Here is a 25,327-nt window from a genome sequence, read left to right as displayed (position 1 = left end):
AACCAAGTCTGAGCCCATTCAAACCATAAACTCTGAGGGAAGAAAATCAACATGTCTCCTTCACATTTCCACCCTTAACCCTCCCATAACACAGCACACACACACACACACACAGACCCATCCACGGGGGACTTCTCTTTGAAAAGTGCTTTATTCAACAAGATCTAAGTCAGGTGCTTTAAAACATATCAAAATGTTACAGAAATTCACAGCTCCCTATTGAGGACTTGTCAAGTTACATTAAGATACCTAAACACATCAGCTTACAAATTCAGAACCAAACATGGAACCAGGTCATGTACCATTGCTTGAAAGGCAAGTGATGAGTAAGAAAAAAGAGAAAAAAAACTTCACAGAGCTAAAACAAGGCGGGAAACGCTTAAGAAACACTAGCAGTAAACCACCAGAAACCATCAGCCTGGGAAACAGGTGTGCGATCTGCCAGGAAATTCCACAGGTAAACTGAGGCTTTCCCTTCACAGTCTGTCCATGTCTGGTGCTTGGGTAAAACACAGAAAGCGCTGTAACCTCCAGGGACAGGGTAAATATTGTCAATTGTGTCTGAAGGAAGGGGTGCCACATTTGGTTCTATTTTTATCTCTCTAGGAGATCATCTCTCATCTCATCTGCCTCCAACAGGAAGACTTCGTGTGAGACAATTTAAGTAGAGACTTGACAGTGTGCACTGCCTCAGGGTGCTCAAGATTTCCTCTCTCTCCTCCTTCAGTCCTCACATCAGGATGTGGTCACTATGAGACACTGGAATTCCTTTGTTCATATAGAAATTTCTCTCTTGGGTATTTATCTGTGGTACCATGTTCTCCATGCTACAGAGCTTTGAAATAGTTTGGTTTTTTGTTTATTTGTTTGAAAGAGAGCTTCTCTTTTCTTACGGGAGCTTCCTGCCCTTCTGTGGTCCATTTCTCCTTCCATCCTCCTCACACCAAAACAGTAACAGCCCAACACTGAAGAAAAGAATTCTTGCCAAGACATTTTTGTGCTGCGGGAGAACGGGTTTTTGTTTTGTCATTACTGCCCAAAGTCTTATCTGCAAAGAATATAAACGTCTTTATCTGGAGATCTCTGGAGAGAGTATTGTTTTTGTTCTGGTAGAGGAGACAAGCATGAAAACATTTCTCCTTGAAGTCTCAGAACAAAACCTCAACCTCAGGGCTCAGCCACTGTCACCGGGATGGGTGGCTAATCTGAGATCCTCTTGCTTCAACCTCAACTCAAAGTCCACAAGACTGGAGACCAGTGTGCACATTCCTCACCAGTTTGCAAAGGCAAGCCTATTGTTTGTGCTTTTCAGTTGCTCCCCAAGGTAACCACTCCCCCCCTCAACAATTTAACTCATCACCTTCCCACTAATGCAATGACCAAGAATGTGACCTTGTGCTTAATTTCATCACCTGGGGGACCAGACACCCTTCCCAACCAGATGAACTTAGGTTTTTCCTTCATTTGATCAGCTTGTAACATAAGCCCCTGGAAAAAGAAAGCCAGATGTGGCCATGCTGCTTTTCACAAGTGAGGAAGAAACCTACAAACTGGCCTTTTGTTCATCGCACGATTTCAGGTTCATTGCACGCAATTACATAAACCCATACAAAATCAGTCCAGGAGTTCAAAGCTGCAAGGCCATGTGATACCAGTGAGAAAATCTGGCTCCACATCACAGCGGAGTGTCTCTATTTCAGCTGCTGCTCTTTCAAAGCACCTTTCCAAAATCCCTGATTGGGTTATTTGTATGTGAGAAAAGATCTCTAGACAGGGCGAGCCAAAATGGAAAAGCGCGGCCTGCATTAGGTGGAATGTATTGTGTAAGATATGATTTCCCCTCAGTCCCAGTCCCCCATCTTTAAAGAGCCAAGTCTACCTCAATATCACTTTCTCAGGAAGCCATCAGGCAGGCCCGACGTTCTGCAGCGTTTCGTATTGAACACTCTCACAGTGCTAGTGCAAATTAAAGAGAACTTTGATAACCCAAAACAGCTGTCCAATAAGTTAGTCATTAGTAACTTGCTTTGTGGAAACTTTTCTCCCTAGCCACCCAAGGAGGATTATTGGGGCCAAAAAAGGGCTTTGAACATTCAAAATTAAAATAACCAGAAGAAACGTTTTCCGAGCCATTTCGCAAATGCAAAACTCAGGAAGTATGTTTGCATTCACAAAACTGCTCTTTCCTATCTCTAACAAAGAAAGCCTCTCCCCGGGCCCCCGGTTTTTTTGGGGGTTTTTTTCTGTGCTTTTTGCAGAAGCCCACTGAAGTGTATGATTGAGACCAGGGCCCTGCAGATTCCTGGCCATGCCCACAGGTTGGTAGAGCTCCCCACAGTGGAAGTAAGCTTGCTAAGGGACCCCTGGCAAAATGCCAGGCACAGCTGGGAGCCATGTAGAGGCCATGGAAGCCACAGGGGCAGGTAGGGGGCAAGGGTGCCTCAGGCGGCACCAGCTCTGCTGCAGAGGCCCGCCTTCCCCGCAGGCCCAGATCAGTGACTCTTCTTTCCTCAGCCACCCAGCATTCCAAACCTTCTTTGGAGAGGAAGTGGAGAAGACAGGGGGAGCTCCCCTGTCCCAGCAAGGCTCAGACACCTGCTGTTAGGAGCTCCTGGTCCTGCTGGGTTGACCTCCACAGCCAGGCACGCTGCTCAAGCATCTGTCCATCCTTCTTCAAATGGCATCAGCTTCCCTGGAGCTGGGCCACTGGCAATCTTCCAGTGGGGGCCACCAGGGAGTGCCTTTTCCTGCCCTTCCCCCTCCACTGGGGTCTGCTCTAAAGATCACCCAGGCGGCTGCTCAGAGGAGCTGAGAGAGAAGCTCCATCCGCACTACATGCTTTCACAGGGCAGCCCAGAGGGCACCCCTGAGCCCCACACTTGGCCAGCAGCAGGATGAGCCTTCACTCTTGGAGTCCATCTCCATACACACGTGAGGGCGACATGCAAGAATCCAGTGGTTGCAAAGTATAAAGCCTCGACTTCAAACACAAGGCCTCAACTCCAAGCGCATGAAGACCCCTTGATGATGTGAAAATGGGCTGGGCTTACAGGCACCTGTTGTTTCTGCAAGGAGCCTCCACATTTCACTACGTAGGGAGACCCCTCAGCCACACACGGCCAGGCCCTGGCCTCGCTAGCCTGTCAGCGCCACCTTCAAACCAGTGAGGCCTGTTTCATAAGACACTTCTTTCAACTCAAGGAGGTGCCAAAGAGTGGGGGTCAGCAGCTTGCTGAGAGAAACGTCAGGCTGCCCTCCTGTCCCTAGAGGTGGCCCAGGAGGCAAGAACGGAGATAAAATCCGTTCTTTCCTGGCACCTACATAGATCATCACATAGGTCTTTGTTATTTAAAACAATCAAAGTTTCCAGTGTAAAAACTTGCGGGCTTATTGCATCTACCCCACTGATGGTTTATCTTCTTCTTTCTACCAGACCTGCCCCGAGGGTCTGGTGCGTTAGTTGGTTAATTTGCAGATCCTTCAAGGCATACAGGGAGAATCTATGAATGTATAAATACCCTAAATGGTGAGATTGCTAAACCCCCTGCCCCTTCTAACATAGGCAGACTTGTGTGGCTGCTCCCTGGTACTTGAGGGGAGAAATCTTTTCTTCAACCTAAAACCTCTCCGATCGGTGACTCCTCTGATTTTCCTGCCCACGGGCGCCACGTCTGCCAGCCCCACACACAGCACTTGTGCTGGTTGCTTGGAATTTAATTGCATGTGAATATATCAGATAGGCATGCGAATGTGCGTGTACACACACGTGTACACACACACACACACACACACACAGACACACACATTTCGGGTTCTCCTTGTAACAAAAATCGGAAGTCCTTTTGAGTGAGGAATCAGGATGGGGAGTTGTTTGCCGGCTTCTCCTTCCTCCTCCAGGCAGCAGATGGCGAGTTGGGAGCCGGAAAGCTTTGCATGTAAACGTTTCCATGGAAGGCACGCAGCTTCCTGTGGGTCTTCTCAGGTCAACGGCCCCAACAGTGCCTGGCTCCCCTCCTTCCTGTGGCTCAGATTGTGGCTGGGGTCTCGGCTATCTCCTCCAGCCTCTGCCGAATCATTAGCCGGAGCACGGTGTACCTGGGGACAGAACGGCTGCAGCGGAGAGCGGAAAGCAACACATCCCTCCTCGTGACTCTCCCTGTCACTTACCGAGGGGGCTCACTCCAAACTAGATTATTTTACTATGATTAGAAAGTCTGGCAAAGAAGAATGAGAAGGTGAAGTGACAGCAGTAGTAAGGATTCCTCTAGTCGACTGCTTACCATGCTCAAGGCACCTCACGTGCAGCGTCATGTCATCCTCCCCTAGGCTCAATCATACGAAATTGCCACGGTTTTTACCATTTTGGGGGAAGCCTACAAACATGGCAGTTTCACATGGCTCAACTTAATATCAGCCCCTGCATTTTGCCTAAGAGGCCATCACAGCTACCAGGCGTGGAAGCCCATGGCTTGTTGGTGAGTGTGGCTTTCCCACCCCTTCCCTGAATTAATGGCAATTCGGATACTGGAGCAGGGCGCTGTTATGCAGGGCTAGAGTGCATCTGAACTGCACAGCAAGAGCTATTTCTAAAGTTCGGCACATTGTAAGTGTTCAGTAAGTGACAACTGTGGTCATCCTTGTTATTAGCATCAGCACAGCAGATGTAGCCTCGGCTTTATTCTCTAGCAGCAAAAATCAATCAATTGTTCTGCCACATCTGTGAAACGCCATCTACTTTATGACTAAACATGGCCAAAAAAAAAGAATCATAAAATCCTCCCCAGAGATATATTTTACTACTGGACTTTTCAACTCAAATGCAATTTCCAGAAGAGAAATGTCCCAAAGGGAGGAAGGATGCGAGCAAGGGGGGTTAGAGGCAGGCTGCTCTGATGACAACCTTCCTGAAATCCCTGAAATATTTTTATGTTCCACATCGAAATGAGAAGTTGAATGAGAAGCAGAAAGGCCAAAACACTGACGTTTCATGTCCCCACCTGAGATCTGCAGTTGTGAATGGGATGCCGCCTTGAGCCAGGTCCGTGACACCCAGGCCCAGGCAGCAGCAAGGCACAGCCCCTGAGACGCTCCTCGCACTGAGGCCTCCAGAGAAACCCAACCAGCCCAGGGGCTCTGCTCACTTGCGCATCAGCTTCTTTACTTCCCGATCTTCTTCTTCTTGGAGCTTCTGGATGAAGCTTTTAAGGACAGGCATCTCAAACTTTATATACTGAGCCACCTGAGGAGGAAAAAATAAGTCTGGGGTGTGTGACCCCTCCCAGCCTTATTCCGGTTTCTTGTGGCATCTCTCTCGTGTAAAGTACAAAGCCTGGGGACATCTACTTCTGCACTAACCCAGGATTTCCTTAAAGGTAGGATCCAAGCCTCATTCTTCTCACGGCTGGTACAGAGTCTGTGATGAAGATCGCCTCATTTACACAATACATATCCCATAACATCTCATATTTCATCTTGTGTATCCAATCCATGAGAGATGATGTCAAACACAGAAAAGCATTTTCTCTTGATTCGGGCTTGCAGAGAAGACCTGAACCCACAATATTCAATAAACCTCTCTGTTTTTTCCTATGAAAATTTAAAGAACTGGAATGATGATTTGTGCCTCAAGTCTCAAACAGGCATCCAAATGTGAACTTCCTCCCGCAAGGCTCTAAGTGGGGGAGTGGCTCCCAGATGAGATGACATTAAACTCTCACTCTTCCTCCCTCACCAGAACCCTCACCCTGTTCTATCAACTCTCCTTCATGGGAGAAGCACATTTCTCTATCCTGTTAATTCTGGGTGAGGCTATATGGCTTGCTTTGGCTAATGAAATGTGTGTGTGGATGTGTGGTTATACATCAAATCCAAGTGAAGGTTTCAAATGAGCTTACCTGGTTTCTTGCATCCAGCCATCTGCCCTGAGAAGCATACCCCAGGCAGCCACTGCCCCTTAACCCTAGGTCTCTGAATAAGACATGCAGTGTAGGCCTGAACTCAACCCACAACCTAGAGCAGAACCACTGCTACCAGCCTGCAGAATTCTGAGCAAGAAAGTAAATGTTTGCCATTGTAAGTAACTAAAACTTGGGAATGTTTGTTACTGTAGCAAAAGCTGACTAATACATACAATAAGGTAAAAATCACTACTAACTTCTTAAAGTTGCTTAGAAAAGGTTTGCAGAAACTTCTCAGCTCTCTTACCCCAGAAAGACTCAAGAAATGTATTCTTTCTATGGAGATCATTTTGTGCCTGAGCATTCTTCCAATAACTGCCACAAGGCACACCCTCAACCTAGCCTCTGCATTTGTTCTCCTGTCCCCACAGTCATTACCACTTCAAGAAAACCTGGTATTGAAGAATGGCAACAAAATGGGGCCTGGTCCTTGGCCAAAAAGCCAGGCTATACCTCAGTTGCAGGTAACCCAACCAAATCCCCACCCTCCTGGGACAGACCACCTGACTGAAAGGGGACTCACGTCATAGGTGACCTCCTCCACCTGGTCCTTCTCCATTAGGAACACTTTGGAGACCTGCTCACATGGGCCCTGGAGGATTCGGGCGATCAAGGGGTAATCCGTGTTCTTCAGCTTCTGTTTCTCTGGAACCACACACAACCAGGAGCAGCCCTGAGTTTGGCCTGAGGCCCTTCTCACCATAAGTAGTTATCAGCTCAGGGGCCCAAATGGACCAGGCACCTTAGGAGATGCGGTCAAACAAGTCAGGAGGCTGATTTGTAAATAAACAATTTAACAGGTATTGTTCAAAGCAACTGCTACCGCTCCCCTACCCCTGAGCAGTATTTCCATGTCTCAAACCCACTGGAAGTCCCTGCATAGGAGGAACTGGTTTCCTCTGTCCCTTGACAAAATCCAGTACTTTCTTTAATAGGCAGTTAGGTTTTAGGGTTTCTTTCCTGACCACATATGGCATTCCCCAGTGGACTCATTCAGCAAGCCCACCAGTCTCAAAAGCAAACAACAAGTTTCCAAAACCCAAACAGCAAGCAAATGAAGCAGAGATTTTTTTTAACTTACTATTTTGAGTTAATTAAACGTTTTAAGTACACTGTGTTCTTTAGACTTACCACCGCTGGTATGGACCACGTACAAAGCAAACTCCTCCGCCGAGTTCTCAATCTGAATCAGGAAAGAGCAAAAGACACTTGCTGAAAGTGTGTATTTACACATCCTAACTTTGCGCCATTTCTTTTTCTTTAACTCTGCAAAGCTAAATAAATGATAGGCTCTTTTGAGGGGAGGGCTATTTATTTACAGCTCTTAGAAGTGATGAGAAGATGGGGCAGGCAGGTAACTTCATCAGTAATGACAGGTGCTAAGAGCTAACATTGAGTGCAACGTGCCAGGCACGGTTCTACACACTCTACGTTTTGACTCATCAAATACTCAGGACAACCCAGGACCAGGGTCCCGTCCACCTCGTTTAGAGCTGAGGAAGCAGAAGCATAGGAAGCTTAAGTCACTTGCCCAACTCACCCAACCAACAGGTAATGGGTGGAGATTCGAACCCAGCGCCGATGCCCTACCACTGAAACACTGGCTTCTATTAAAAATAAGAATATCTGTTTCCAAAAGACTTAGAAGGGGGTTGTGGAAAACATACAGAGTAACAGGACTTTAAAAACACTCACGCACTGGGGGAGGATATAGCTAAGTGGTAGTGCACATGCTTAGTTAGCATGCACGAGGTCCTGGGTTTGATTCCCAGTACATCCATTAAAAAAAAAATTAATAAAAATAAACCTAACTGCCCCCTCACCAAATGCAAAAGAAAAAAAAAAAAAAAAAAGAAGAAGACACTCATGCAATATAATTTTCATGTCTATTGAAGGCTCATTTTTTAAGTAGGTTCCCCAACTGTGTCCCCAAAGTCAGTCTGTACGTGGAGCCCAGAACCAGTCATCAAGCCCTGGGTCCTTCTCTAGTGGCCCAGGAAGCACCTGAGGGCTGGTGCGTCTCCGACTTCAGTGGCACCAGAATCCCTGTAAGCCGTGTTGAGCGAGTGCCCTGGCCTCGCCTCCAAGTTTCTGCTTCAGCAGGTCTGATTTCGGGGAGGTGGGGGCGCGTGGAGAGGCGCTGAGAACCTGCTTCTCTAACAAGCTCCCAGGCGATGTTGACGTCATGAGGTCTAAAGACCTAAACCCTCTCGCCACGTGCTCCCCTCACCACACACTCTCCGTAGCTCCCCCCACCTCTGCACCTCTGGGGGCTCCAAGGTGCACATGCCACTGTCTGAGGCCAACCAGCAGGGGAAACTTGCCTTGAATTTGTTGAGCAGCAACTTCAGGACCTGAGGCGTGGTCATGGTGCTGTTGATGCGGACATTGGTGACGGAGCCATAGGCTGGCGTGAACACCGACGTCTGTCAACAGAGGGGCCGAGCTCAGAGTGGGTGTGGGATGAGGACGGGGCACTAAAACCCTGGTTCCTGGCCCTGCTACCTTGGGTAAAGGAACAGGGACAGCGGCGCTCAACCTGTGCCCCCTGAGAGTCCCCTGCCCCTGACAACCTAGAAGCACTGGGCTTTGATGTCAACAAAGCCGTGCTTGGCCTCATACAGAAGCTTGCGCCTGCCGCCTGGACGAAGCTGGTGGGGTCTGAGCTGCCAAGTGGCAGGGCTGGGAGGCGAAGAAGACCAGAGAAGGGAGGCCCCTCTCCAAATAAAACATGCCCAAAGCCGCTTCCACCACGACTTCCACACCAGGAGATCTGTGACCACTCTTCCACGATGCACTTGTTTCTGCGGCCAGATGCAAACCCAGCAGCAGGAGAGAAGGAGGGTGAGCTAACTCGGAGCAGGGAGGGTGGTGCACTGACACCCCTGATCTGAGTCCTACAGCTCAGTCTCAGGGCAGCCCTTGACTCACAGAGAAGTCGAGCCACACAGCAGCTGGGAGGTGCACGGTGCAGAAAGAGAGTAACGTGGGTTTGCAGGGAGGGGTGTGGGGGTGCAGTGGGGCAGGGTCTGACTAGGGCTGTGTGTGGGGTCATCTCACTCACCATCTAGGACCTGGGGTCCCTCATCCCTCACAGAGCCAGCAGAGCCTGCAGCAAACCCCTGCCCCCCGGCCCACGATCCAAAGACTGAAAGGCTTCCCATGCATCTGTAGCCTTAAGGCAGCACCCGCCTAGGAAGGGTCCTTGTCCCCTCTGGGGCTGCCCCTCACCCCCGCCACACTGTCCCCTCTACCTTGTGGTTGTAGTAATGGCCGTTGATGGAAAAGCGGTGGCGTCTGATTCGCCGCTGGTCGCTGGGTGTCCTCACATTGCCACGACGACGTACCCCAACATCACTGCGTGTGCGCATCAACTGTGGGGTGTCCTCCTGCAGGGGCTTCAGGCCCCTGGAGTCTGAGGAAGGGGAGGGGAATGAGCTCTGTCTGCTCTGACCTGGGGTGTGTCAGTCTGCACACAGTGCTCTCTTCCTCATCAACGCTACAGCACCTACAGTTTCCCCCAAAATATATTTTATAAAAACAGTATTTCCTGCTGGGGGAAAAACATGATGCATAAATAACAGAGGAGCAATACAGTGACAAAGTTCAGAGCCAGAATCCCAGGTTCAAATCCCAGCTCCACCACTGCCATTGTAGGGGAGCAAAACTTGCCATGCCCAAATACCTCAGGCATGCTGAAAACAATCAAGTCCCAAAAGGTTCAGGGAGACAATTTGATTTTTTCTCCCAACTGCCTGAAGAATTTAGATAGAGGCCTATTATAGAAGAATTTAGATACAGCTGTCACCAGAGACATCTGCAAAAAAATATGGGCTGACTGTGGTGGGGAAATTTTGAGAGATCAGAGTCCACTCTGTGTCCCACTGTCCCTGTGTGGCCCAGCAAACATTTGTTTACCAAAATTTACTTCTCCAATTCCATGTAAATTGCCTTCTTCCCCTTTGAAGTCCCAAACCACTACCCTCAACATCCTCTTCGTCTTTAGCTGAAGATGGTATTTAAGGTGAGAGTTTCAGCTATTTTGGTCAGTTACTCAGTTCTCCTGAGCCTCCCACATACACACGTTATGAAACTTTCGTTTGGTTTTCTCCTATTAATCTGCCTCATGTCGATTTAATTCTTAGATCTGTAGAAGAATCTAGAAGGTAGAGGAAAATGTCTTCCTTCCTGACACCATATATCACTAATCTCTCTGAGCCTCAGTTTCCTCATCTATAAAGTGGGAATAATAATAGCACCCACTTCCCGGGATTGTTGTGAGGATTTAAATAAGTTAATGCATTTAAAGCACTTAGAACCGTGTCGGGCACACGGATAAGCATGATATAAAGGCTTGAGAGATACTTCGAACTGACAGTATCTATCAAAATCACAAATGCACATAGCCTCAGATCCAGAAATTCCATTTGAAAGAATCCTACAGACACTGACAAATGTGTGAAATGGCCCGTGTATGAGGACATTGTCTACATTCTGGTCTAAAGACTAGAAATGACTTGAAATATTTATCAATAGGGAGTGATTAAATTATCATTTTCTTCATACAATGGAATACTGTAGAGCTGTATTCTTTACAGGGCTCTCCAGAAGTTCTTTATGGAGCAATCGTCAAGACAAACTAATAGAAATGGGGCTGTGCAAAGTGCTACCACTCACAAAAAAAGGGGAAGAAAGGAAATGACAGCCAACCATAAAGGGTTGTTGGTGTGTATCTGCTTGTGTTTGCAAAGAATATCAAAGAATGCCTTCAGATTGCTTACAGGGAAAGAAACTCAGGGGGTGGATGAGATGGGAAAACTTTAAATTTTTCTTTTTTTTTTTTTTTAATTTTTTAGTTGGGGAGGTAGTTAGGTTTACTCATTTTATTTATTTTTAGAGGAGGTACTGGGGTTGAACCCAGGACCTTGTGTATGCTAAGTATGAAGTTTACCACTTGAGCTATACCCTCCCCCTCCTTAATTTTTTCTTTTTACTATGTTTTGAATCTTAAACCATATGAATTTTATGTTTTCAAGAAACAAGTGACAGTGTCCAACATCCATCACATCAGTCTTCACACAGACTGGAGGGCCCTCCCACTGTGCCTGTACCTGTGGGGCTGGAGGTCTGCTCGTTCTCGGGCAGGGCATCCACCTCTGAGATCTGAATGTTGGGCATGGTGAGGGGCTTCAGGACAGTGCTGGGGGCAGAAAACAAAAAGTTCAGCCCCTGCAGGGGAATCCCCCTAGTCCTACCCCACCCTACTCTTGCGAGGGGAGCACTTGGCCTGTGCAAGGTTGGGGACCAGCACGCGTCAAGTGAGGAAGGATGTGGGTGGGTTACGCTGAGTGTCTCATGAGGCTGGTTCAGCTCCTGGGCTGAGCACTGGGCAGGGAAGGGGGGTTCTGGAGGGAGAAAATGCTTGTTCCCGGCATCTGTAGCAACACAAGCACTCAATTCATCAAGCCCAGGATGAAGAACAACAAAGAATACCTGTGTGGTGCCTGCCCTGAGTTTCTAAGCACGTACAAGTTCTACAGCTTATATGGAAAACCCTAATATTGACCACTGATTTCTAGAAACAACATTCTAGTTCAGATCTACTTCTGTTGGAAGAATAACTCAGAAATTGCTTCTGGCATCTAAAAGGAATAGAAAGTAATAGCGAGTCAGGGCAGCTTTGGAAGCGGTGCTGATGGCAGTGTTCTCAGGGTTGTTGGAGAAAAGGCCACAAGCAGGCAATCTGAGCTGAGACCTGCTACTGCCCTGATAACTTGAAAACAACTCCTCAAAGCCAAAAAGGACAGCGGAAGCAGCTCAGAGAAACACACCCAAAATCAACAGAGGATCTGGCAAGAAAGGAGAATCATATTTAACCAATCAGAACCATCCCACGGGGAGAAGAATGCAGGCGCCCTGGTGAAACCAAGCAAGGTCCTGTAGGGGCTTCCTGGGGACAGACCCCATCTCCCCCTCTTGTTTGTAAAAAAGCTTTAGCCTCCTAGGCCTTCCCTGAGTTCCAAGAACAGATTTAATCAGAGAAATGAGAAAATGCAGAAACAAAGGAAAGCCGTCAAGCAAGACAAAATAATTAATAGTTTAGCCATAAAACAAAGTGAAGGACCTTTAGTTCCTCCTCAAAGGCTACAGATCATTTCCTGAGCCATATCTTTGAGTTGTTTTGCAGATACTGAAGATGTTACCTGCATGCTGACCATAAGCATATAAACCTTAGACTGGTTGGAACCAGAAGGTTGATGATATTGACTCTTGAAATACCGCCCGATTACCTCACCACCAACTAATCAGAAGAGAGACCCTCTCCCATCATCGGAGAGTTCAGGTCTTTGGAGCGTTAGTTTCCCACGCTCCTTGGTTGGCCTTGCAATAAACGTGGCACTTTCCTTCACCACAACCCAGCGTCAGTAGATTGGCCATACTGTGTGCAGGCGAGTGGATCCAAATTTGGTTTGATAACACTGGGACTCAGTAGAGATGGGACTTACAGTCCAGGGCTGATCGTTTTAAGGGAAGACAATTTAAAATTGAAAATATGGCAGGGAGGATATAGCTCAGTCGTAGGGTGTGTGCTTAGCATGCACGAGGTCCTGGGTTCAATTCCCAGTACCTCCGTTAAAAAATAATCACAATAAACAGAAACCTAATTATCTTACCCTTAAAAAATAAATTAATTAAATTGAAAATCTGAAAGAAGTTATTGTATTATAACTTGTGGGCTTCCAAGCCCCAAGTGGAACTGATCAGAGCCCCTCAGGAATGGTGAACACCGGGCACCCGTGGCGGCTACTGCCCACTCCCTCGTCCGAAGCCCTCTTTATTGCCAAAGCAGGAACTAGTCTCAGCACCCTTCCTAACACGGTGGTCCAGGCATTCACTTTACAGCAGGCATCTGGGATAACATTATGTTCCATTCCTGAAAACTCTCTCAAAGTATTCGCAGGTTTCAAGAACCAACCAGGACCAGCTTGATGCCATAAGGAAGGGAAAAGAAACAGGTGTACAGAGTGAAAGACGCCTTAGTAGGCCAGCCAAAGGCCACATGGTCCAGTGGACTTTTAACAATCATCTCACTTAGGGAGTGGAATGGAGCACCCCAGGGGCTGGGGTGTGGCTATGGGAAAGGCCCCCAGAAATCAAATACAGTGAAAGTGCCAAAAGCAGAGTAGAACAGGAAACCATCAAAGTTAGATGAAACCGGAGAACCTGACTGGCCGTCCCAGCGGCTGATGGGACAGGCAAAGACTCTCCTCCTCAAACGCCCTTGGAAAGAAACCAGAGTCCGCTGCAGCCTTGGGCCACATTATAGGTTTCTCTCAACTTTAGCGAAGAATAGGTTTGGCTGTGGCCTTTAACAAAATGTTCAGTGTGGCCAGCAGAGAGGGCTTGGTTCTCATTTCAAACAGAAAAAACATCCCTGTGGTTTTGGCTGAGAGGTCAGCACCCTCCGCCCACGCTCTGGCCCCAGGGCAGTTAGCATCAGCAAGTTTCGGGATGGAGCAAAGGATCATCACTTAATCCTAAAAACGGAACTCCCAGAAAGACAAAACAGAGCGTGCGCCTTACTGGATGCTTTCAGCTACTCACTTGGCCACGGGGAGGAACAGGCTTAGTCGTCACAGACCTTCCAGTGGGGACCCAGAAGAGGGGACCTCGCAGACCATCCCAACACCACCCAACTCTGGGCGTGGCCTGAGGGAAGCAGACCCCTGGGTGACCTCGCCTGGCTGGCTTGGACAGGGCCTGACATTCCTTTTCCTCTTCCAGGTTCCCCCAAGACACGGAGAGCTACGGACAGAAGGTTTGCGCCCTAAATGTCTTTGGGGTGGGGTCTGACTCCGCATTTCCCCTCCTCACTCTGACTCTCACTCAGTGACTGTGGTGACAGGCATGGAACCCCAACCACACCAGCATAAGCTCCTTTCTCCTCAACCCAAGCCTGGAGCAGAGGGGCCTTGGGCATGGGAGCCAGGGCCAAGGCTTGCTGAAAGAAGGTGGTGCTTATCTGCTTGAGGACACATGGAAGGAACCCCCAGATACTCCTGGTCACTCCCCAGTCCCATCTCCCTTCACACACCCCTGAGCCCCCAAGTTACAGCCGGAGTGCCAAGAGGAGGAGGATGGAGGGGGGCGAATGCGTTCGTTGTCATCCTGCATCTGCAGACGAATGGGCCGGCGCAACCCCCAGGAGATGTTCAGCAGCCCCTCCACGATGAACTCATCTTCTTCCTGCCGCAAAGCAATTGGCAGAGTGAGCCCTGAAAAGCCCCAGAGCAGCCAGCACCACATTGTTGGGGGTAACCGGCAACATCCTTGATGTGCCCAGCTGGGTGCACCCAAGTGACAGTCACACCCAGCTCCGAGAAGCTTTCCACTTGTAAACTTACCCCTGAGGCCCTGAAGCTGATCTCAGAGGTCAACACAAAGTTGCCTCAATATTCATAGACATGTGCAAATTATAACAATGGTTTTTTGTTGTGTTTATACTAATGACTTTTAAAAAGATAAACACATTTCTTAAAGTAAGTGAGACTAGCCTTGCTTGAATTAGCTACTTCCCCCTCCCCTAGTATGCAAAGTGATGTCTTTAGCTATAACATAGGGTTAGCAATCTAACCTGCTAGTTGAAGTGGATTTAAAGTAACACTTTCCCAGGTTTATTCACATTATTCATAATACCAGCTCCTCTAGTAGATCAACTGTTAAAAAGTGTCAAGTCTTAGGGTGAATTGGTAGATGATGTGTTAATCAGATTTCTTAACAGCAGAACTTTCCAGAGCCAATAATTAGCTAATGTGATACATAATGATTCTCAAAGAGGTGAATAAATCCTGCAAGAATTCCAAATTTATACTCAAGGATTGTTGACTGATAAGAATTAAATATGAAACACTTCTAAGGAAATTTGCTTGTTTTATCCCAAAGAAATGAATCTCACTTATGACCATGAAACCCTTTAATCGTCTATAGGACACACCTCAGAACAGCTGTTTAAGGATGAAAATCTTCTGAATGGTCCAGCCACTAATTAGTAGAGGGTTTGAAGACAATACCTAAAAGGGTCAGACCTTCTTTCCAGAGTCTCAGAAAAACCTTTCTGAACCCACATTTTTATGAGCAGAACTTAAGACCTCAAACCTGGGCCATGGCCACATCTTCAGGACAAGTCCCATGAATGAAGATGACACGTGTCCAGTGAACAACTAACCAAGCCAGGACCATCCTTAGGGAGGAGGGGGGAATAAAAGAAGGCAGAAGAGTGGAGCAACCTTAGGGCTTTTAGGGGGTCATAGGGAGAAAGGCTTTATTTAAGCACGGGTTACATATATGGCCTTCTAGCTGGTCAAGGCTGGCATCATTACTTTACATCACACAATTGTAGGACAGAATTACCCCAAAGTAGGACTTTGCCTAAGTGGAGTGGTTTATGCAACATACAAAAAGCCACTACGTACTATCCCCAACCAGCCAGCCTTTGTAGCTGAAATTCTACCAACTGATATCTGTTTCCATGGATTAAATCACCATGGTTTGATAACCTGAAAATGTGTTTAGAAGGGTAATACACATACCCTCTTATCAGTCAAGAACACTTGAGTATAAATTACTCTACCAGACTCCTATATAATTCACCATCCAACTGAAACAGGTTTTGCAGAAATGGATACAGGGTGAGTAAGCTTAGATTCAGGATGGGGGCTGGGGAAAGACAGATGGATGACAAAAAGCATTCCAAGAAGGCACTCTAGGAAGGCTGCTGCAGTTGTGGGGACAGGCCAAGAGTTACTGCCCAGGGCTCATGTAACTTGTCCAGGTTGCTGCAGCAGCAGTAGCAGGACATGGGCCCAGATGTGCAAACATAGATGACGAGGTAAGGGTCCTAGATTGCCCAAGAGAGCCATCTGAAGGAGTCATTTTATGAAAGCATCCCTTTGGAGGGTCCTCCCTCTGAGGCTGGTGCCAGCCCAATCACACAGCTGCAGGAATGTCTCTGGAACAGAAAAAAGCTCAACCTTTTTAGAACAAAACTGGGCCTGGAGCCTCCTTCCAAAGAACTCCAGGGACTCCCAATAGCATCACTAACACTGAAAGTCCACTCACTATGGCAGGAGAGGCAGGGACCTTCAGACCCAGGAGACATGGAGAGAAAGACCGGGCTGGCCACCAGGGGACAGGCCTCCCAGATCCTCCCTGGAGAATCCTTACCTCACGGTGTCGGAGCTGCAAATTCTGGCCTTCATAATACAAGTTGTAAGTCTTCAGATGCAGGAGAAGTTCATTCCTTAAGGGAAAAACACAAGAGGTGGTCCCAGTCTCAGCTGAAGCCACTTATAATGCAGTTGTTCCCTCTTTTTCTCACCTCTAACCTGGCCTTCAGTCACCTCAGTCTGGGTGTTTGTCTATCTGTGTACACACACACACACACACCCCCAGAGTTCTGCCCCCACTTTCCATCGCAAACTTCCCCCAGGATCAAGGTCAAGAGTAGACACTACCTAGAACAGACTGGATACAAGGAGCAACTCCAGAAAACCAAGGCAGGTCTGGGGCTGACACAGGCTAGCATCTCTCAGAACACTCCCCAAACCCACACTAAATATGCAGGCCCTGATAAGTCACAGATTCATAGAGGCAAACACACACACAGCCCATAGTCAGGGTTTCTGCAGTGTGTCTCTAAAGCCTTTCCTCCCTCACGCACACTGTGAGTTAGGAGGGGACAATCATTACAGACCTTCACGAGACTCAGAAACTTCTAGGCTTTCAAAAAGTTACAAAGGGACAGGTCTGGGCCCCGCTGACTTATGCTTCATAGACATGACCTTATCATGTGTTTTAAAACTTACCAACTCCCATCAACATAGAACACATGAATAAAGGCAGCTATGGTCACACAATGGAATATTATACAGTCGTGATAACATGAATGAACTAAACATAATGTGGATGAATCTCACAGATATTACACTGAGTGAAAGAAGACAGACACAAAAAAGAACATATCGTATCATTCCATATATATGATGTTCCAAGTGGGTGTTAGCATTCAGGATTGTGGTTCACTTTTGGAAGTAATGAGGGGGCTTCTGGGTCCTGGCAATATAACATTTTGGTGCTTTTAGCTTTTTATTTTATTCTAGGTGTGTTTAGTTTATAAATTTTTTTTTAAAAAAACCTTACAAGGCCTCTAAATACTGGTTTCCAAATGGCCCCCCTGGGAGCACAGCTCTACTGAACATGAAAAAGAGAGGATTGCACACCCTTTGTGATCAGAGGGAGAGTTGTCAAACCTGAAAATTAATAAATCAAGTTTCATCTGTTCACTTTGAACAAGGTAAGCGGTGGGAGAGGCGAGAGGCTTGAGGAGACCCTATTCTCAGACAAGAGGCAAGGGAGCTCAGTCTCTCTAAATCCAGCCATTCAATGGAGAGATTTGGGGCCACACAGGAGGTCAAAACTGGCTGGAAATTTCAAGAAATTCCAAACAAGTTAAACCTAGATAATTGGGCGTGATTCTATGTAAGCCAAAGTGAGTTGGTGAAAAATGTTAGACTCCAAATAACCTAAAACAAAAGCTGCTTGATACTTTGGAACACACAGATCTGAAACCAGGACTTAAAATTACTGGTCAGTAGAAGGTCCTGGGGAAATCCTTCAGTGAAGAGGTAAGAATGATCTGTATCTCACACAACTGTGTGTCTGTGGACGGCCAAGGGCGTCTAACGAGAGTAAAACAATTTGGTCTCAAATAAACGTTTAGTTAAGATAAAGAACACAAATATGGACAAATTCCTGCACTGAATATAAAAATATATCTGTGAACTTATCATTTGAAAAAGTCCATTTTGGCTCAGGCCCTGTCATATTAGCAAAAATCTGAATTTAAGAGATTTCAGTGCCTATAAAGTGATGAAATTGTCTCCTTCTGTTCAGGGGGCACCTGTGCCCATTTTAGCCAGAACCCCAGCAGCACAGGGGTACAGCCCAGCCAGGACTTCCCCAGGGAATACCACGGACAGGACAGTGAGCAGCCGCCACCAGTTCCTCCTCCTGCAAGCCCTCCAAGATGCTGTATCTTTCAAGCCCCTGAAAGTGCTATGTCTTGAAGACCCTCTTAACTTCACTCTGTATGGCCAGGCTCTGGGGCCATATTTTCATCTGTAGAGCAACTCAGTTGCTCTGCTCCTTCTCACACACAAGAGCCTTAACTCATGAACAGAGGAGATTTTTCTGACGGTGGCTTCCATCCATATGAGACTGGCTGCCAGGGACACAATACTATAGCAAAAAGTCTTACTTGGAAATGTATTTATCTTGTCCACATGGGACTAGAGAAGTTTGGTGACTGTAGTCCATTCTTCCTTTCTCTTCTCATCAGGAGAGATCTATATTTGAAAGGAGAAGACAGAGGTTAAGGTCAGGTTGTGTCCTTGGGAACTCGGCAGAACACAGGCCAGGGGACAGGGAGCACGTGGCTCTCTGCCCCAAATCCACAGCTTGAGCAGCCAGACGCTGACCCAGGGCCAGTGAGATGTCACACTGCTGGCTGCTGCCTCCACTTACCACAGCCTCTGAGAAGAAGCACCCGAAGGAAAGATGACAATCCTTGCCCAGCCTCAAAACAAATGCCCCAGCCACAAAGTATGCTAACGCCTAAGCTGGTTCAAAGGATGACCAGTGAGTCTTCCCTGAAGAGACCTTCACTACACAGACTAGAGACTCATCTGGGAAGGCTCAGATTCTACTGAGGTAGGTATACTAAGGACTAGTAAACCACCTAAAAAAGCCCACATGTAAATGGGCGCAATAAATTACAGCATACACATCTATGAGCACCATTAAAATATGACAATATGAAAGGCAATTTTATTGCCTGGGAAAATGACAACACATTATGAAAACACAGGTTATGAAACTATGGGTTCAGTTTTGTTTAAAATATATGTAAACATGAGATATGAAAATACATGCATTTATCTGAATGGATATATATACGCATATATGATACAGATTTAGGATATTCAGATATATATGTCCAGGTTTCTCAGCCTCAGCACTGTTGACATTTGGGGCTAGGTCATACTTTGTGGTGGCAGCTGTCCTGTGCGCTGGAGGATGTTTAGCAGGATCCCTGGCCTTTACCCACTAGACACCAGCAGCATGAATCCCAGTCCTGACAATCAAAATTGTTTCTGGACATTACCAAGTGTCCCCTGGGGTCTAAACTGCCCCCAGTTGAGAGCTCCTCGCATATGCATATAAAGATGTAAGTGAACGAAAGGCCAACTCTCTCTGGTAATGGCATTACCAAAATTTTTTTTTAAACATTTTATTCTGAAATTTTTCAAAAGTAAGGCTGAAGAAATGAGACAATGAATAGCAATACAGCTATGACTGTTCTATCCTTAACACTTACTACCCCTACTTTATCACACGTCTGTCCATCTATACGTTCCTTTCTTTATCCATTCAGTAATCCATCTTATTTGTCATGCATTTCAAAGTCAATTTAGACACAAAACAAGTCTTAACAATTTAAGAAGTTGAAATCATACCAAGTATCTTTTCCAACCACAATGGTATGAAATTTGAAATCAATAGCAGGGGGAAAACTGGAAAATTCACAAATATGTGAAATTTAAACAACACATTCTTGAACAACTAGTGAGTCAAGAAGAAACAAAAAAGGAAATTAAAAAAATCTTGAAACAAACAAAAATGGAAACACAACATACCAAAAGTTATGAGATACAGCAAAAGCAGTTCTAAGAGGGAAATTTACAGCAATAAACATCTACATCAAGAAAGAAGAAAGATCCCAAATGAAAAACCTCATCTTATACCACAAGGAACTAGAGAAAGAACAAATTAAGCCCAAGACTAGCAGAAGGAAGAAAACAGCAAAGATCAGAGCAGAAATAAATAAAATGTAGACCAAAAAAAAAAAAGAAAAGAAAAGAAATAGAAAAAGATCAATGAAACTGGGTTTTTTTGAAAAGATAAACAAGAAATGCATAAATTGAATCAGTAATCACATTTATTGATTTGCATATGTTGAACCATCCTTGCATCCCAAGGATAAATCTCATTTGATCATTTTAATGCACTGTTGAATTCAGCTTGCTAGTATTTTGTTAAGAATTTTCACACTTACACCAAAAGAAAACCTGTAGTTTTCTTTTATTGTAGTGTCCTTATCTGGCTTTGGTATCAGGGAAATGCTAGCCTTGTAAAAAGAGTTTGAAAGTGTTCCATCCTCTTCAATTTTTGTACAAGTTTGAGGAGGATCAGTATTAATCCTTCTTTAAACAAGTTTGGTAGAATTCACCAGTGAAACCATCTGGTCTTGAGTTTTTCTCCGTTGGGAGGTTTTTGATTGCTGTTTGTTGCTCAATATCACTAATCATCAGGGAAATGCAAATCAAACCACAATGAGATATCATCTCACATCTGTTAGAATGGCTATTATTAAAAAGACATGCAACAACTAATGTTGGTAAGGATGCAGAGAAATTGAAACCTTTGTGCACTACTGGCGGGAAGTAAAATGGTGCAGCCATTATGGAAAATAGTATGGCGGTTCCTCAAAAAATTAAAAACAGAACTGCCATATGACCCAGCAATTTCACTTCTGGGTAAATACCCAAAAGAATTGAAAGCAGGACCTTAAAGAGATATTGGCACACCCATATTCTTCACAGCATTCATCATAAGAGCCAAAAGGGGGAAGCCACTCAAGTCTCCATCAATGGATGAATGGATTAACAATGGGGGGTATATATACAATGGAATATTATTCAGCCTTTTTAAAAAGGAAGGAAATCCTGTTACATGTTACAACATGAGAACATTCTGAACCATGAGAACATTATGCCAAGTGAAGAAACCCAGTCACAAAAGGACAAATACTGTAGGATTCCACTTACATGAGGTACCTAGAGTAGTCAAATCCATAGAGACAGAAAGTAGTATGCCAGGGGCTGGGGAAGAGGGGATGGTAAGTGATTATTTGATGGGTGAGAAAGTTTCAGTTCTGCAAGAAGGAAAGAGCTCTGTGGATGGGTGACAGTGACGGCCCCACGACCCCATGAGTGTACTTCAGGCCACTGAACTGTACACTTTTAAATGGTTATGACGGTAAATGTAATGTGTGTTCTGCCATGAATTTTTTTTAATGGAAAAAGCAGGCAGAAAATCAGTGTTACAGTGACACAATGTGAAAAGGATTCAAGCCACTGTTGCTGGCTCCGGAGCCAGAGGAAGGGAAGACACGAGCCAGGTTTTGTGGGTGGCCTCTCGAAGCTGGAAGGGACAAGGGAATGGATTCTCCAACAGATCCTCTAGAAGAGAACCCAGGCCCTGCTGACACCTTGATCTTAGCCCAGGGAGACCCATGTTAGATCTCTGACCTACAGAACCAGAGGATAATACATTTATGCTGTTTTAAGCTACTAAGTTTTGGTAATTTGTTAAGAGAACCACAGGAAACTAACACAAAGCCCCCCTCAGGAAGGGGTATACGTGGGAGGAGGGAAGTGGAGGGCCGAGTTCCATCCAGAAAGTTCACACACCACCTGTGTACCCAAAAGTGGTACCCTAAGAACACAGCTGTTCTCTCTAAATTTTACTAATTTATACTCATTCACTCATTTCTAACGAGGCTGGTTTTATTTCCTCTTTGACCCAAAAGAATTCAGAAGAGTATTTCTCCCCATGGTTAGTTTGGTTAATTTGTTGTGCAACGCTTTAATTGTTCATTTCTGGATTTACTGTTTTTAGTCAAAGGGTATGACCTGTGCTTGTCTGGCATCATTTGCCCTCATGCTAGTTGGTTTCCTTCCAGGTGTTTACACACAACAATGTGCCTCTGTAACCCTAATTATGAAACGAACCATATGTTTACTTTTGGTAACAACTCCAGCCAACCAGTGGGTAACAAACAGATTTATCTATCTAAAAAAATTTTTTTAACTTTTAACTTTTCAAAAAAGGAAAAAAGTCATAAAAATCAGAGTACTTATTTACTACAAAAAATGGAAAAAAGAAAGTCAGACTACTGAAAATGTTTTTCTTTTTTTCTTAAATGACAATTACCCATAACGAGTGAGTATCCATTTTTTTTAAACCACCTCTTCCCTGAATGTGTACACTTACACATTCATTTACTGTCTGCTTAAGATATGCCAAAGCTCTGTGTTTACTGATGGAAATTCAACAGCAAGCGACATGGCACAGCCCTGCCTTTGGGGGTACATGGTCTGGTAGGAGGCGGATATGAGGGGAAAGAATTCTATCAAGGAGGTGCCATGGTGGCACAAAGGAAGGGCATCTAATCTGGACTTGGGTGGGGTCCCAGGAGTTTTCTGGAGGAACTGAACTCTCAACTAAGACCTCAGTGATGGGACGGAGCTGGCAAAGGTGAGTGGCAGAGGGGTCGAGGTAAAAGGAACACACACCGAGTTGGAAGTGTGCTGGACCTTGACCACATCGAGGAGTTTGAACTTTGAGGTGCAACAGGGGGGTGTGGTCAGCTGATTCATGGCCCCCAAAGAGATCCAAGTCCTAATCCTTGGAACCTGTCAATGTTACCTTATATGGTGACAGAGACTTTGCAGATGTGACTAAATTAAGGATCTTGAAATGGGAAGACTATCCTAGATTACCTGGGGGAAACTTAAATGTAACAAGTGAGAGGCAGAGGGGGATCCTGCCCCAGACAACTTCAGAGAAAGATACTTGAAGATGCTACGCTATGGATGAAAGATGGAGAAAGGGACCATGAGCCAAGGAACACAGCTCCATGGGTCAGAAAAGGCAAGCAAATGAAATTCTCCCCGCAGCCTCTGGAGGGAGCGCAGCCTTGCTAACACCTCGGTTTTGGTCGACCAGTGTCAGGCTTCTGGACTCCAGCATGTAAGAGTAAATTGTGTTGTTTTAAATCACCAAGTCTGTATTTTTTTACAGGGGCAATAGGAAAACAAGGGAAGTTTTGAGGGAAGGGTGTGATCTAACTTGACCTTGGGAATGATTACCCCACTCTATTCTCTACTTTGAGAAAGGAGTGGGTAAAGAAAACAGAGTCAGGGGGCCAATGGAGAGGCCTGATCCAGGGAAGCAGGTGAGGAGGATGGGGCAACAGAGTCTAAAGAATTTAAAGAGCCAGAGAAAGAAGTCATCACCCATCAATGAAAAGATTTGGAAAGGGCCAGATTCGACACGAGACTAAAGGCAGAGTCCAGCATGACGCCGGGCTGCCAGCGAGGACGGTGATGTCGATGGCGGTGCCACATTCACAAGCACTGACTGTGTGGGAAAACGGGCTGAACTTGAGGCAGGCCCATGGAAACCTGCGATGCAGATGACCAGAAGCCTAGCCAGGTCTGCGGCTCAGGAGAGTGACAGTGTAGAGCTCCCGGGGTTGGGAATCCTGGCGCAGCTGAAGGCAGGGAGGTCAGGAGAGTGCCGGGGTCACCAGGGAGAGAGCAGGGGGTGCTGAAGGGGCGGGGCCAAGGGCAGGGCTCCAACAGACCCAGTAGGTCAGGGATGCGCAGTGGAAAAAGTGTCCCTAGAAGAGGAGGGAAAACAGAAGACAGTGTCCTGGAAGCCAACATGATACCCTGGAAGCCAAGAGAAGAGGGTGCCTTGAGTAGGAGGCCATGGTCAGCAGAGCCAGGAGCTGGTGGTGGAAGCCAAGGAAGGGAAACCCAGAGCGGCCTCTGATTTACCACCCAGAGTTATGGGGGACCTCAGCCAGAGCCAATTCCAAAGCCTGGATGGAGCAAAAATCGGGTTAGTGGTGCCTGGCCATCAACACATCTCATCCTAAATATTCGGGTTTTTCTCTGGCCAGAGAAATGTTATTCTATTCTTTCTTTGATTACCACTTCTCCTCCTTCCATTCCATTCTTCTACGATGTCTCTATCCCCTCCTTCCAACATTACACACATAACTATACGCACACACATACTTACATACATCCCTGCAGGCATCCTCCAAGTCTCATAGAATTTTTTACTCACAATCTCCACCTCCTTATTTTCCTCGGAATTCTCCAGCTAATCTTCTAACTCACTGCCTGGATCTTCTGCAGGACTCTCTCTTTCATTCACTGCCTCCATCATAAGCTATAATTTGGTAATTTTGTTCTGGATCTGAAAGCAATCTGTCCTGCTCCTAAGACAATTTAATTCCCTTGTGATAGCATGTCCTCCTAAATCTACTGAAAACATCAATTAGAGAATTTAAGTCTTCTCTACAGTTGTTAAAACTATTTGTTACTTGAGGAAAACAGGCAAATCAATGAAATGATACTGCTTACGGAAACAGACCCACATGTATTTGGGAAAATAGAATGTGGGCTGCCTTTCTAAATAACAGGGAAAAGACAGATTAATCAAACAAAATGTTGCTGGAAAACTGACTGGCATTTGGAAAGAAGGGAATGGGGAAGGAAATCCCTCCTCTATTCCTTCCACCAAAAGAAATCATAAATAAATTTTTAAAATTAAACATTAAAAAATAAAATGCTAGAAGGAAATGTAGGATATATATAAATTTGAACTAGGAAAAACTTTCTTTTGCTAGACCCAAAATCCAGAAGGTATGATTTAAAAAAAACAGATATCAATCAGTAAAAATTTTAAGCTTCTGTTTAGAAAAAAAAAATTATCCTAAGTCAAAAAAGGCAAACAACAAATTCGGGGGAAATATTTACAATACATATGATGAAAGGCTAGTGTCCTTAATATATAAAAGTCTTTAATAATTCAATAAGAAACAAACTCTACACTCAATAGAAAATTGGGCAAAGCACAAGAACAGATGGTTCACAGAAAAACAAATACAAATAGTTAATAAACCTATGAAAAGATGTTCAGCCTCCCTCACTATTTTTTACTTACCAAACTGATAAAAATTATCAAGTAGTCTGATGGCCCAAATGTGGGAATTCTCCAAAGCTCTCTACCTATTGGGTGATTTCACCAAGGTCATTGCTATAAATCTGATCAATAAACTCATGTGGCCCAGAGTCTTTGTCTCCAGCCTGACTTCTCCCCATGTTTTTTCTTACTTCTACGTTTCTTGGGTTAGAAATGTTAGGAAAGTACTTACATAGCCTACCATATTGTTGAACTGAAATTACAGGTAACTGATTTTAGGACCCAACCCCTCCTTCATCTGTCTCAAGGACGACATCTGCATCTGTCCAACCATTAGCACAAATCACTGGCTACCTCCAGCCAGCTGGAGAGAGGGGGAAAAAAGCCAGTTAAATTTATATACACTTGAAAGCAAAAACAGTAGCAGAGCAAACAAAAGGCCGGAAATTCAGAGTTCAGTCTAATATTCC

General features: G+C 45.6%; 1 protein-coding gene across 3 annotated transcripts in view; it reads right to left on the bottom strand.

Moving 5' to 3' along the window:
- Positions 1-132: 132 nt before the first annotated feature.
- Positions 133-25,327, bottom strand: part of RASSF2 (Ras association domain family member 2) — a 39,125-nt gene continuing 13,930 nt past the window's right edge. For all 3 annotated transcript variants that reach the window (XM_074346965.1, XM_010972732.3, XM_045508528.2), the window contains exons 2-11: positions 18,274-18,361; positions 16,182-16,257; positions 14,053-14,204; positions 11,069-11,157; positions 9,212-9,372; positions 8,282-8,383; positions 7,089-7,140; positions 6,481-6,602; positions 5,142-5,239; positions 133-4,095 (exon numbers count right to left, since the gene is read on the bottom strand). In XM_074346965.1, the coding sequence (XP_074203066.1) occupies positions 4,026-4,095; positions 5,142-5,239; positions 6,481-6,602; positions 7,089-7,140; positions 8,282-8,383; positions 9,212-9,372; positions 11,069-11,157; positions 14,053-14,204; positions 16,182-16,257; positions 18,274-18,332 (981 nt within the window). In that variant the 5' untranslated portion in view covers positions 18,333-18,361 and the 3' untranslated portion in view covers positions 133-4,025. The remainder of the gene's footprint in view (positions 4,096-5,141; positions 5,240-6,480; positions 6,603-7,088; positions 7,141-8,281; positions 8,384-9,211; positions 9,373-11,068; positions 11,158-14,052; positions 14,205-16,181; positions 16,258-18,273; positions 18,362-25,327) is intronic.

This window comes from Camelus bactrianus, chromosome 19 (genome assembly GCF_048773025.1).
Source record: "Camelus bactrianus isolate YW-2024 breed Bactrian camel chromosome 19, ASM4877302v1, whole genome shotgun sequence".
In the NCBI taxonomy this organism is placed as follows: Eukaryota; Metazoa; Chordata; class Mammalia; order Artiodactyla; family Camelidae; genus Camelus; species Camelus bactrianus.
Note: the sequence above shows the minus strand (reverse complement) of the source record. Positions and strands in the feature narration are given on the sequence as shown.